The sequence below is a fragment of the Micromys minutus genome (genome assembly GCF_963924665.1).
Source record: "Micromys minutus genome assembly, chromosome: 3".
Taxonomy (NCBI): Eukaryota; Metazoa; Chordata; class Mammalia; order Rodentia; family Muridae; genus Micromys; species Micromys minutus.
In genome coordinates this window covers 80,843,390-80,855,927 of record NC_137972.1, presented here as the reverse complement: position 1 = coordinate 80,855,927, position 12,538 = coordinate 80,843,390, and the positions used below count along the sequence as shown (strand labels likewise).

Sequence of the window (12,538 nt, the reverse complement as noted above, 5' to 3'; positions counted from 1 at the left end):
TGTGTCTTCCTCTCCGCCTTGCCCTGGCACAAGGCAAGGACAGGGTTCTTTTTTTGAGTATGGCATCCCCAGAGGGTTGTGCCAATGGCAGGCTGGGAGACCCCACCCAGGCCAGACTTCTCCCTTCTGTTTCCAAGACCAAGGCCACTGCGTTGGCAGGAGAGGAGGAGGGGGTACAGGGTGCTTTTTGGTACCAGGGGAGAAAGTCATTGTGGGAAGAGGTAGTTTGCAGGGGTGATGCCTTCTGCTCAGCAGGAGAAATGTCTTGTACAGTGACATCTAATCACTGCCACCTGAGGGTCATGATGATGGGCACCTGGGAGGCCGGAAGCCATGGGAAACCACATCTGGGCCACTGTGTCCCCCTCACTCCCAGTCCTGAACAGTCACCCTGAGGCCTGGCTTGGTGATTCTCTTAGGGACAGGCTTGGGGACAGTTGTGCTGCAAATCAGCACACTCCACCCCAGCTGGTCCCCCTCTTGGTTTCTCAGCCAAAGCTGGTGGCTTCATCGATGCCTTTTTGGGGTTAGCCCTGCCTGCTCCTCCCCTTGGGGTCCTCGGGATTTGTGGGCAGGGGTTTGGGTACTCAGGAGCTTATGAATGTGCCAGTCACTACATGGAGGGCAGTGGGGAGGACAGTGGACGGGGAGGGCCAGCTGGCCTCGTGCAGTCAGAAGCTTTGGCTGCCTGGGTGCACAAGCCGCTGGCTGGAAGAGGGCCGGACGGGTAGGTTCTCCGCCTCCCCTTCCCTCCTGCCTTAGCCTTCTGAGGCTCCCTGGGTCAGGGCACCGGTCCCTCAGGCCCGGTTGCTTTAGGTAAGGGAAACAGGAAGCAGGAAGCACACACAGCACACAAAATAGCCGAAGCTTGAAAGAAAAAAAAAAACAAAAAACAAAAAAAGAAAAAGAAAAGAAACCTTTCCATCAAAGATGATAGACAAGGGAGTTGGAAAGGAAAACATAAATTACCTTCAAAATATCCTCACTTGCTCAAAACAGATTTTTTTTTCCCTTCTCTATGGTCTTCAATTAAATACATTGCTCTTCCTTGGGAGGCTGCTGAGCTCACCTAGTCCTCACAATACCTGCTTGCTCATAAAAAACAAAACCAAAAAACATTCTAGTTTCCCCTCTTCCCATGGGTGGTCTTCCTCGGCCCCCCCTGAGGACAGCCTCTCTTGGTCCTAGAGATGTGTCACCCTGCTCCTCCCCCCCCCCCCCCCCCCGGGCTCTTTGTTAATGTTTGCCAGATACGAGGCATGTCCTGATTTTGTTTGGTGAGGACATGTTACCTTAGCTTGGAACAGACCTGGATGAAATTTGTTGAAATGCACATTAGGGACATTCTTTCAAACGGGGCTAGGGCAAGGGAGCTCGAAGGCTGGCTATGAGGGTGCTCTGGAGGCTGGACTCCCCAGCTCTCCTGCAGGCTGGGCCAGGGCTAGGGCCGCATGCATGCCTGCATGGAGCAAGGGAGGCCCAGGAGGTAGAAGGCAGAGTGCCCTGCCTGGCTCTTGAGTGACAGGAAGGGAAGGGAAGAGGTTCTTGGGTCTGAGCAGGGTAGGGGTGGGCAGTGCTGACCAGTACAGGAGATCAGATGTCCTTAAAGGCCAGAGTTGGTGCAGAAGAGAGACAAGACCTGGCTTAAGCATTCTCTTCCTGGAGAGCCCCTCTACACCTGAGGTGGCTTGGAGACTCTAAGTCTGTGCCTGTGAGGCCTCACTAGCATTTCCCCTACCCACCCACAGCAGCAGGCCAAGGAGAACCAGACGTGGACCTCCTGGTTACCTTTCCCTCACTGGGATGCCTAGGCCTGTGCCCAGCTCCCTGCAAGGACAGTAGTACAGTCTCCATTTGGTCTAAAGGTCCCTAGTGGTGCAAATGGCTGAGGTGGGGGAAGGGGGCTGGGCAGTGGGCAGTAGCTTGGTTCTGGGCTGCAGAGGTGCAGCCCTCAATATATGGGTCTCACCCTGCACCCTCCCCACCTACTCAGCGGCCTGCTATAGCACATTGTAGTAGGCCATCTCTTTCATGGCCTGCTCAGTGAGGGCGCTGGCCTCGGCGCTGCTGTCCACACTGCTGTAGGTGTAGGCGTTTTCCTCGAAGTCCTCCATCTCCTGATGGTTGTCAAGTTCAGAGGGGTCGGGGCCAGCCAGCTCCATCATGGGGTCTACAAGAGAGGGGCACAGTTAGGCCTAAACACTGGGCATCTCCAGTATCCTGCAGGAAGCGGCACGGGGTGGGGGATGGGGGCTTAAAGTCCAGCCTCTGTTTGGTCTTCATATCCAGGTGGCTACAGACCTATTACTGGGTATACAAGGAAAAACTTTGGGCAAAAGAGATTCTTGGCCTGCCCTTGACCTCTGGGTTATGTTGCCTTCCCCCTGTTAGGTCACTAGGCCGTCCTGGGTCATCTGCCATGTCTGTCACTGGTTCCCCCTTTGCTATGGGACTCACGTAGTACTCACTGCATGCCAAGTGCTCCCCAGACCTCATCTCATCCAGTGTATGCCTGCAACCTCAGCATGCACACTGAAAGGCCGATCAGCTTCCCAACATCATCCCACAAGTGCTCCTGTGAACTTGCAAAGCTCTACCTCGGAGCAGTGGCTGGGGTGGTTTCTCCACATTACTGCACCAAACCAGCTCCACCCTGGTCCTGGGTTCTCCAAGGACAAACTCAGCCAAGGTAGGTTGCTAAAGCATCTCTGAAAACAGGAGGAGGTCTGAGAGGTGCCGGTGCCTTGTGATTCTGTCAAATTGGAATCTTACTATAAAGATTCAACACATGTTTCAACACATGCAGAGTGCCTCCTGAGGAGCCGATAAACTGGATTGGTATAAACTGGGAGCCTGGGAGGATGGCTGGCAGGGACTGAGGCTCATCGCTGGACGGGCTTTGCTCCTGCCCGCTCAAGAAATTTGGTGGTTAGGGGGAAAGAGACCTAGCACAGGGCTCACCCAGATAGGTCCAAAGTAGGCATCTTGACCTGGGCATCACTAACATCCAGGGCCACGATCCTTTGCTAAGCCACCGCAGGACATCACAGGGTCCTGCACTCTCCCCACCTGATGCCAAGAGCATCTTCCCAGTTGTGACGTCCATAAGTCTATCCCTGGGGGAAAAAAATTCACCCTCCTCTGCCAATTCTGTGGCCTAATTCCGACCACTGGGTAAAACGGAAATGCTTATGGCAAATTATTGGTTTTAAAGGAGGACAGCTCTTGTTCCTTTCCTGGATGTGCCAGGAAGCAGTGTTCTGGTAGCTACTGTTAATACCTTAAGTGCAGGAGAAAATGCCAGTGCTGTGGGGTCTCACAGAGGTGACCTAACCCCGGTATTCACCTGACTTTAAAGATAGCCCAGGCTTTCAATCCCTCCCTCCCTCCCTCCCTCCCTTCCTTCCTTCCTTTTTGAGACAGGATGCCTGTTGTAGTCCTGGCTGGCTGTTCTGGAACTTACTATGAAGACCAGACTGGTCTCAGATTCAAAGAACTGCCTGCCTCTGCCTCTCCAGTGCTGAGATTAAAGATGTGATCCACCATGCATGCCTCTCTCTGTCTCTCTCTCTCTCTGTCTCTCTCTCTGTCTCTCTGTCTCTGTCTCTGTCTCTCTCTCTCTCTCTCTCTCTCTCTCTCTCTCTCTCTCTCTCTCTCTCTCTCTCTCGACTAGATTTCATATAGCTCAGGCTATCCCTAAACTCATTGTATAGTCAAAGATGACCTTGAGCTTTTGGTCTTCTTGTCTTCACCTCCAGAATGCTGAGATTATAGTGGTTTACCGCCACATCCGATTTATGGGTTGCTGGGGTCAAACCCAGGACCTTGTGCATGCTAGGCAAGCACTACCTACTGAGCTATCTCTAATTCTTCCAACCTGTTGAATCTGAACCAAGCCTAGGTTGGTTTCTGTTCAAAGCCCACTGCCATCCCATCATAGCCCACCACTGCTTATCACAACAAGTCAAACTTCAAGTCCCCACTTTATCTCCAATATGTCCATTGCTTCAGGCAAGTACCTCAGGCTGGCCTTGAACTCCGAATATAGTTGCAGACTGTGTTGAACTAGAAGAGGCATACGAGCATCCAGCTGCTTTAGCAGCAATGCTAAGCATTCCTGGAAACGAGGAAAGAAATTGTTCCCCTCACCCCAGAGAACCAGGTCTGATGGCTCCAGTTATTTGCAAAAGGACAAGGTTGGCTTGGTCTCTGCTGGCGACCAGCTACAAGGCAAGCCCACTGTAGTAAAGCTCTCAAATGGATGCACAGGGAACAGTCCAAAGGGCTTCCCAACCCAAACCCCAGTCTGGCACCTCTGGGGTTCAGACCCAGCCATCAGCATGATGTAGGAGATGGCTCGGTGTTTAATGCACAGGGCATTCTCCTCAAAGCCCCAGGAATGATGGCTAGCACCACGTGATGCCTGTAACTTTAACTCCAGTTTCGGATCTGACAGCCTCCCCTAGACTCCACTAGGCAAGCCTGTGGTACACGGACATGCACGGAAGCAAAAAAAACCCAACCCATACACAGAAATGTTAAGGGAAAATCTTCATGTGACTCCCACGGGCAGTCCTCATCCTATAAGGTCTATATCAAAGCAATTTCAAGGGAGTCTATTGGAAATGCAATTCCACCTCCTACAGACTGCTGGATGCCCAGCAGTTTATGCCAGTTCTGGGCAGACACGTTAGGCAAGGAATGCTTCAGTAATGAGGATTCTCACTCAGCAAGTCTGGGGCAAAGCTAAGCCCACATGTCCACTCCAGACAATGTGTGTCAAGGGACTATGAAAAGCATCCAGATGTAGGCTATGGTGTTCCTACTTACCTACCAACACAACCACAGTAGGACTACTACTGAAAGACTGCCTAAAATAAGCCACAGTGGCCACGTACTGGCTAGATGCTCAGAGCCCAAAGTCCCTAGCTGTCTGCAGTGGCTTCGTCAACCCACCTAGTTGCTGCCAACACACTAAAGGATTTAGGGAGAAACCTCAGCTGCCTCTTGCCTGTACAATCTGAAGCCACCTCCCCACAATGGAATTGTAGACCAGTGGTCAGCTCTGTTGTGACCAAAGTGGGGACGTCTCATGACAGTCGCCAAGATGTAGCATCCTCCAGAAATTCTTCATTTTTGTTTAGAGGCAGAGTCTTATATATTGTCTTGCTTGACCTCAAACTCGCAATCCTGCCTCTGTACCCCAACTGCTTGCATTATAGGTTATGTGTAGCTGCACCCGGCCTCTGAAAATCTCTCTTAGACTGTTCTTATTAGTGCTGCAGGGTCTCACTGTATAGCCATGCTGGCCTTGACATGTGGACTTCAGTTCCTAAACGCTAAAATTGTAAGTGTGTACCCAGATCTCCTAGACCTTGGGTTCCATTTTAATTCTTTTTCCTACACATTTATTATTTATGTTTCTCTCAGAAAACTTACCAACAGGGCCACCTGTCCCTCTCTATGTGGCTGTATTCTCTCCAGCAGGTACCATGACTAAATATCTGAGACTCTGCATGTGCACATGGAGATGTGACCTTGTGCCCCCCCCCGCCCCTTATCATTTTCCTGCCCACTTATCTGCGATTATCATGGCACCTCATCAAGAGAGATGGCACATGTATGGCTCTCAGGTGTTATGATCAAGTTGCCTCATCTCTCTGCCCTGCGGTTCCCACTGTAGGAATAATACCAAAGCCAACCTCCCTGGGAGGGTCACATGAGTTACACAGCACTCAATATGTATAAGTTATTGTTTTATTATTGTTTTAGTGAGCCCGCGTAAGTCCTTGGAAGAAGACATAAATACCCCCCACCCGTTACTGCCACGTTGGCTCTCCGGGTTCCCCCTCTCTCCAGACCTGAGCCCACCTCACAGACGTCTCGGCCAGCCTCCCTACGCCTCTAATTGGACGGGAGACTGCTGAGTGCGCCATGCTGCTGTCAATCTGCCCACTGCGCACAGCCCACCCACCTTGGCTGTCCAGGCTGATGTCCATGACGCCATGCTTAACCTTCATGTGCCGGCTCAGGTTTCCCTTGAGGTTGAACTTGCTGGAGCAGTATGGGCACTTGAATGGCTTGCTGCCTGCGTGCAGGTGCATATGACCCAGCAGGTTGTACATACGGTTGAAGGACTTCCCGCACACCTGGAACAGGAAGGGGACCAGAGGGCTGTGGGGAGCCCGCCATCCTGGCCAATCCTCCCCCACCCCACACAGCATGCTGTCCCTTCCTCTGCGACCAGAGAGAGGTAAAGACACCGCTCCTTGCGTCCCCTGCTCTGAGCCTGAGGTAGACACCCTTCACCCCCTCAACTCCCCAGAAATACAGCTTCAGCAGCTTCAAGGCCTCTTTCCCCACCGCCCTCCACCCCAACCCCTCTAAGCCCAGGCAAGCACTAGCCAGGCAGGCCATGGGAACTGCCCCATACCTTGCACTTAAACGGTTTCACAGGCGAGTGCACAATCATATGAGTCTTGAGGGTTTGCTTCTGCACAAAGGTCTTGAAGCAGATGTGGCACTGGTAGGGCCGGACGCTGGTGTGGATCAGCATGTGGCGTTTCATGTTGGCCTGCAGGGTGAACTCCCGGCCACATACTTCACACTTGAACTCCTTCACACCCTGTGGGAGTAGAGGGACCACTCGGGGTTAAGGCACTAACAGGTACAGCTCTGGGAGATTCCGTTTTATATAAACAAAAACAAACAACACGTGTGGTGTGTCTGCCATCACACAGGTGACCGACCAGAGAACAACTTTCAGAACTTGGCTTTCTCCTTCCACTATGTGATTGGCAAACTCAAGTTATCAGGCTGGGTGGCACGCGCCTCTACTTGTTGAGCTAGTTTGCTGACCTTCCCTGGGGTCTGGCAGGGAAGAATAGCAGGTCTGCTGCTTCAAGCTACCTTCCAGGATAAGGCAGACAAATTACATGCCTTCTCACCCCTGCCTGCCAAAAGATCTGATTCAAGGCCAACACAGGCAACCTATCAATAAAAGGTGAGGCTGGGGAGATGGCTCAACGGTAAGAGCACTGGTTGTTCTTCTAGAGGATCTAGGTTCACTTCTCAGCACTCACATGGTGGTTCAAAACCATCTGTAACTCCGGTGCCACCCTTTCTGGCTTCTATGTGTGTGGCGTGTGCTTGTGCATGTGTGCATGTACACAAGCAAAACATTTTTACATGCACTAATAAATAAAATGTAAAAGCTGGCATAGGGGTACAAGCAGACAGCGGCAGGCGGATCTGTGAGTTCAAAGCCAGCCTGGTCTACAGAGTTCCAGGACAGCCAGGGCTGCACAGAGAAAACTTTTTTTTTTGAAAAAACAACAGAATTCTGAAGTGTGAAACCTTCATGCCTTTCCGCCAGTCTCCTGAAGGTATGGAAGTCGCCTATAGCTGTTGTCCAGTAGACAGGCCAAGGCCCCTCCCTAAAGAGGCTCATAAAGGCTCATTCAACGGGGTCTGGTACAGCCGAGGAGTTTAGTGTGACAGTCCTGGCAGCTGATTCTTACCAGGGATACTCAGCCCCGGGAGACACAGGCTCCAGAGCAAACTGGTTGGGACTGTTGGGTGACTGTGTATGGCCCAGCACTCACTCAGCCCAGGAATAGGGTGCAGTGTGCACAGGGGATGCTGGGAGAGAACCTCACCGGGACAGATGCACATCTGTGGTCACAGCTGCTATCTCAACTACTTAATATAACAACATGTCTGCATTACATGTTTTTGTGTGTGTGTGCTGGTGACTGAACCCAGAGCACTTATGATACTTTAATAGACCCTGTGTCTACTCTTTTAGCAGACAGGTGCTCTTTCTTGTTTTACATCCTCTTTATCCTTTCCACAGGCAGGGCAGGCCACGTGACCATCAAACGGCCCCATTCAAGAGTTGTGAGCAAGGACACAAATTAAGACACAAATACCTGTGGCGTTCTTTATGTATCCTTTATCTCTCAGCACTTTAGTATAGTAGGGATCTTCAAGTCTCTGAGTAAAGGAAGATGGTAAATGTACAGCTACCCATCATCCTTCACTCCTACCCTTGCAGACATTAATAATCAATTACAGTTTTTCTGATGAGCCCAGGTTCAGTGTCAGAATCTTAACATTATACATTTAGCAGCCGCTACAACTAGCAGGTCAGGCCTTGCCAATGGTCCCTGCACTAGCAGAAAAGTTTGGGCTCCTGGCCTGGTAGGCTCACAGGTGTCTATGGTGGCACTATAGGTGTGTCTCGGGGATCACCATAGGTCACCACACAGGCAAGGTACTTCTCACAGCCATGAAAAGTTAAGTTGACTGGAGTTTAAAGGAATCTGTGGGTCAGCTAACTGCTAGGATGGATGGTTAGGTCTAAGAGGCTTCATCCCTCCTTCCGAGGTAGAAGGGCCTCTTGGGGGAGGGAGGTGGTGATGGCTGAAAGGGGAGGGGAGAAAAACTGATGTGGCAGGAAAAAGAAATTGGAGGAAGGTTGGGTCTAGCATGAGAACATGGCTGCTCAAATTACTCAGGTGAACATGTCCGTCACTTGTACTTTTAAGATAGACATGCTCATTTTATGTGCATGTATTGTAGCTGTGCACATGTCTGTACATCCTGTGTGTGCTGGTGCAAGCAGAGGCTGTGAGAGGGTACTGGATCCAGTTCCAGGAAGCTGTGAGGTACTGTATGTGGAAGTGGAGAACCAGACCTGGGGCCTCTATAAGAGCAAGTGCTCTCAACTGCTGAACCATCTCTCCAGCCTTTCTTCCTCTCCGTGTGCATGTGTAATAATGTGAGTGCAAGTGCACAGATGTGCACATGAGTGTGTGGAGGCCAGGTCAGCCTCAGGTGTTGCCCCACAAGAGCTCGGACCTCCAAGGATCCACCCACTTCCCCAGCCCTGGGATTATAAACACACACCAGCATGTCTAACTTCTTACATAGTTATAGGGGATTGACCTCAGATCCTTATGCATACATGGCCCCGTCTTTTACATTAGCTACTGTATGTGGGGTGTGTGTGTGTGTGTGTGTGTGTGTGTGTGTGTGTGTCTCAAGTGGAAACTAATGAGAGTCGGCTCTCCTTTCACCTCATGGGTCCTAAGGATCAGACTCAAGTTTCTCAGGCTTGGCAGCAAGTGCCTTTACCTGGTGAGCCATCTTGCTGGCTTTCCCCAGCTCTATCTATCTCTTCCATATATATATCACGTTCCTGAAGGGAAATCAAAGATTTTGATACACTTTTTTTTATCCCCCGAATTCCTGGTCATACATCTACCATGGCTCTCTAGAGCCTCAGATCCAGGAAACAGTGGGGGACATTTGAGTCATGTGGGAGTTCCACAGACATTTCACACAAAAATCTTTTTAAGTTTCTTATCTTTGTGTGTATGTATGTGTCTGTCTGTCTGTCTCTCTCTGTGTCTGTGTACACGTGTGTAAGCTGGAGAGCAGAGGCTGATGCTGGGATGTCTTTCTCAACTGTCTCCTCACGTTATTCTCTGACTCCTCCTGAACTCACGGCTTTGCCATCTGGCTAGTGAGCGAATGGGAGCTACCTGTCTCCCCACTGGTGGGTTCTGCACACCCACACACCCAGATTTTACAGGTGAACCTAAACTCCCATCCTCATGTTTACACAAGCACTTTACACTCCAAACCATCTCCCAGGCCTCAAAAACACGTTAAAGATAAATTTTACTATTAAAAAAACAAAACAAAACTGGGAGCTGGAGAGATGGCTCAGTGGTTACAGCACTGACTGCTCTTCCAGGTCCTGAGTTCGATTCCCAGCAACCACATGGTGGCTCACAACCATCTGTAATGAGATCTGATGCCTTCTTCTGGTGCGTCTGCAGACAGTGGCAGTGTACAAATATACATAATATAAGTAAACCTTTAAAAACAAACAAACAAAAACAAAACTAACTTCAACACAGTATTATATTTCGAATACTCTACTAAAATTAGGTAAATTTCTAAGTGTGAAGATAAGTAAAGTCAGGGCTACAAAGATGGCTCAGAGCTTTATTTAGACTGCTCTTCCAGAGAGCCAGGTTTGATTCCCAGCACTCACACGACAGCTTATGACCATCTGTAACTCCAGTTCCCGGGGAACTGGTGCCCTCTTCTGGCCACCAAGGGGGCCCAGCAAATAGTGCAGTTTACCTGGGGCTTTGGAGATTGCCGGAGAGAAAGTGACGGGGAGGACAGCTATGGCTGGCGGCCTTACCTTGTGGGTGAGGGAGTGCTGCTTGAGGTGATGTATCTGGCTGAACTCCATGCCACATTCGGTGCACACGAAGGGCCGCACATTCTGGTGCTTGAGCATGTGGTTTTGTAGCTGGCTGCGGTAGTGGAAGGACTTGTCACACTCGAGGCACTGGTAGAGGGTGGGGCCTTGGTGAGAGGCCAGGTGGCGCTTGAGTTGGGTCAGGGTGGAGAAGTCTAGGCCGCATTCCACACAGACGTGGCAGCGGCCGCTCTCGTGCTTTACCTCGTGGGCCTTAAGCTCGCTAGGGTAGGCAAAGCCGCGGCCACAGAAGTGGCAGCTGTAGGGCTTCACCTCTGAGTGCAGCAGCATGTGGCGTTTGAGGTGGCTGGTCTGAGTGAAGGCCTTGTGGCACACCTGGCACTTGTGGGGCCGTGTGCCCTGGTGTGTCAGCAGGTGCGTCTGCAGGTGGCTGGGCTGCTTGAAGAGCTTGCTGCAGTGGGGACACGAGTGTGGCTTGATGCCATTGTGGCCCAGGATGTGCGTCACCAGATTATACTTAGACGTGTAGGACTTCTCGCACATGCGGCACTGCCAGCGCTTCTGGCGGTCGCCCGCCTCCACCAGGTAGGAGTCATCGATCTGCACGTTGATGTCCAGCCGGTCCAGCTGTGCCTTCTTGTGGCGCTCCACGGTAGAGCCTGCTGTGTCAGCCTCGAACTCACTGGACTCCTGCCACACGAAGCCCTGCTCTGGTTTGACGAGTTCCGTCGATGTCGTGTTGGGAGGCTCAGGATTGCTCAGGGGGGCCAGATGGGGCGGCTCAAAACTACATTCAGTGGGCAAAGTCTCTGGTCCAGGTAGTGCCATGCTGGGCTCGGGGAAGCCATCCCGGGCTGGGTCCGGGAAAGGAGGATCGAATGGGGCCATGTCCAGCTCTGGCCTGGGAGTTCTCGGCAAGTGCCTGAGTGTCCTGGGCTTGCGGCTGAAGGCGCTCAGATCAATCATCTTGACGGCACTGCTCTGCACCAGGGCCTCGCAGCCGCCACTGGTCACCTCGGCAGGGGCCTCAGCAGGGCCCGGGTCTTTGTCGTCACCAGGCACAGACACCTCATACACCTCCTGTTCGTCTTCGTCTTCTGCCTTCTCAAACTTGACCTTAGGTACCAGCCTCACAGGGGGCCGTGTCTTCCTCCGGGTGTGCTTCTCAAAGGCTGCCTCTACCTCCAGCACCTCCTCTTCCGGGGGCTCTTCCAGGGCCCGCCCATTACAGGCCAGCTGATAGATGTCGGGCCCTGGTGGTCCTGGCTCCCCCATGGCTGTCCCAGACAGTTCTGGCCCTAGATCTGGGTAAAAGGCCTCTGCACTTATGGTGGCTCCAAAGAGCTCATTTTCTGAGACCAGGCCCAGCACAGCAGCCTGAGCCAAGGACAGCACCACCACAGCGTCCGTCTGTGTCCCTGAGTCCATGAAGCCCTCCATCCCGTGGCGTCTGGCTACGAGGGCATTTCTGTAAGAGAAAACGGAGGGTTAATATAGCTAGTCCCATGCTGAGCAACAGACTCATGGATGACAAGGGTCCAAATAATCAGTGTGTATAACCCTGATTTTATGACCCCTGCCTTGAGAACAGGATACGCTTGTAATATGGGGAGCAATGACCATCTTTTCTCCATCTCTGAGAGGTTCTGGTGAGCCCCAACGCCTGCCTGCCTATGTCTTTCTGTCCCTAAAACAGGAAGGAGGGTGGACTTCATCTGTGACTCTTTTTCTTTGTTTGAAACAGGGGTCTCACTTTACAGCTGTAGCTGGTCTAGAACTTGTTATCTTCTTGCACCTGGCGCTCACCAATAAACTGGTCGGCAAACCGGAGAGCTTCTCCTGACTCCGCCTTTCAGGTCCGGGGCTACAGGTTTGTCCCGCCTGGACCACCCTCACGTTTGTGCAGTGAGTACTTTACCCACAGATCTACCTCCCTAATGTTCAGTGGTTCCTAAACTGGGTCTTACAGGGTCTTCATGGTGCCCTCAGAAATCTGTTTCCAAATGCACAGATACGATTCCACTTTAAAAAAGACAGGATAGGATAGGATCTCACTATGTAGCTGAGTGTGCTATCTTACAGCCTTGGCCTCCTGAATGCTGTAATTACAGCCAGGCATGTGCCTCCATGAGCCCGGCGATTTATGAATGAAGTTGAATTTTTATTTTCTCTTTCGAAGTGCTGGGGATGGGACCCAGGGCTCTGAGCGCGCTAGGCAAGCACTTTTCCACTGAGCCACAGTCCCAGCCCTTCTGTTTCAGAAATTAATTACTCCATTATTTTAAGAACTGATTA

At 51.6% G+C, this 12,538-nt stretch overlaps 1 protein-coding gene across 1 annotated transcript in view; it reads right to left on the bottom strand.

Moving 5' to 3' along the window:
• Positions 1–1,234: 1,234 nt before the first annotated feature.
• ZNF710 (zinc finger protein 710) overlaps positions 1,235–12,538 on the bottom strand; it is a 62,398-nt gene continuing 51,094 nt past the window's right edge. Inside the window, exons 2-5 of the mRNA XM_080914504.1 lie at positions 10,223–11,711; positions 6,434–6,625; positions 5,975–6,149; positions 1,235–2,170 (exon numbers count right to left, since the gene is read on the bottom strand). Of these exons, the coding sequence (XP_080770630.1) occupies positions 2,001–2,170; positions 5,975–6,149; positions 6,434–6,625; positions 10,223–11,683 (1,998 nt within the window). The 5' untranslated portion in view covers positions 11,684–11,711 and the 3' untranslated portion in view covers positions 1,235–2,000. The remainder of the gene's footprint in view (positions 2,171–5,974; positions 6,150–6,433; positions 6,626–10,222; positions 11,712–12,538) is intronic.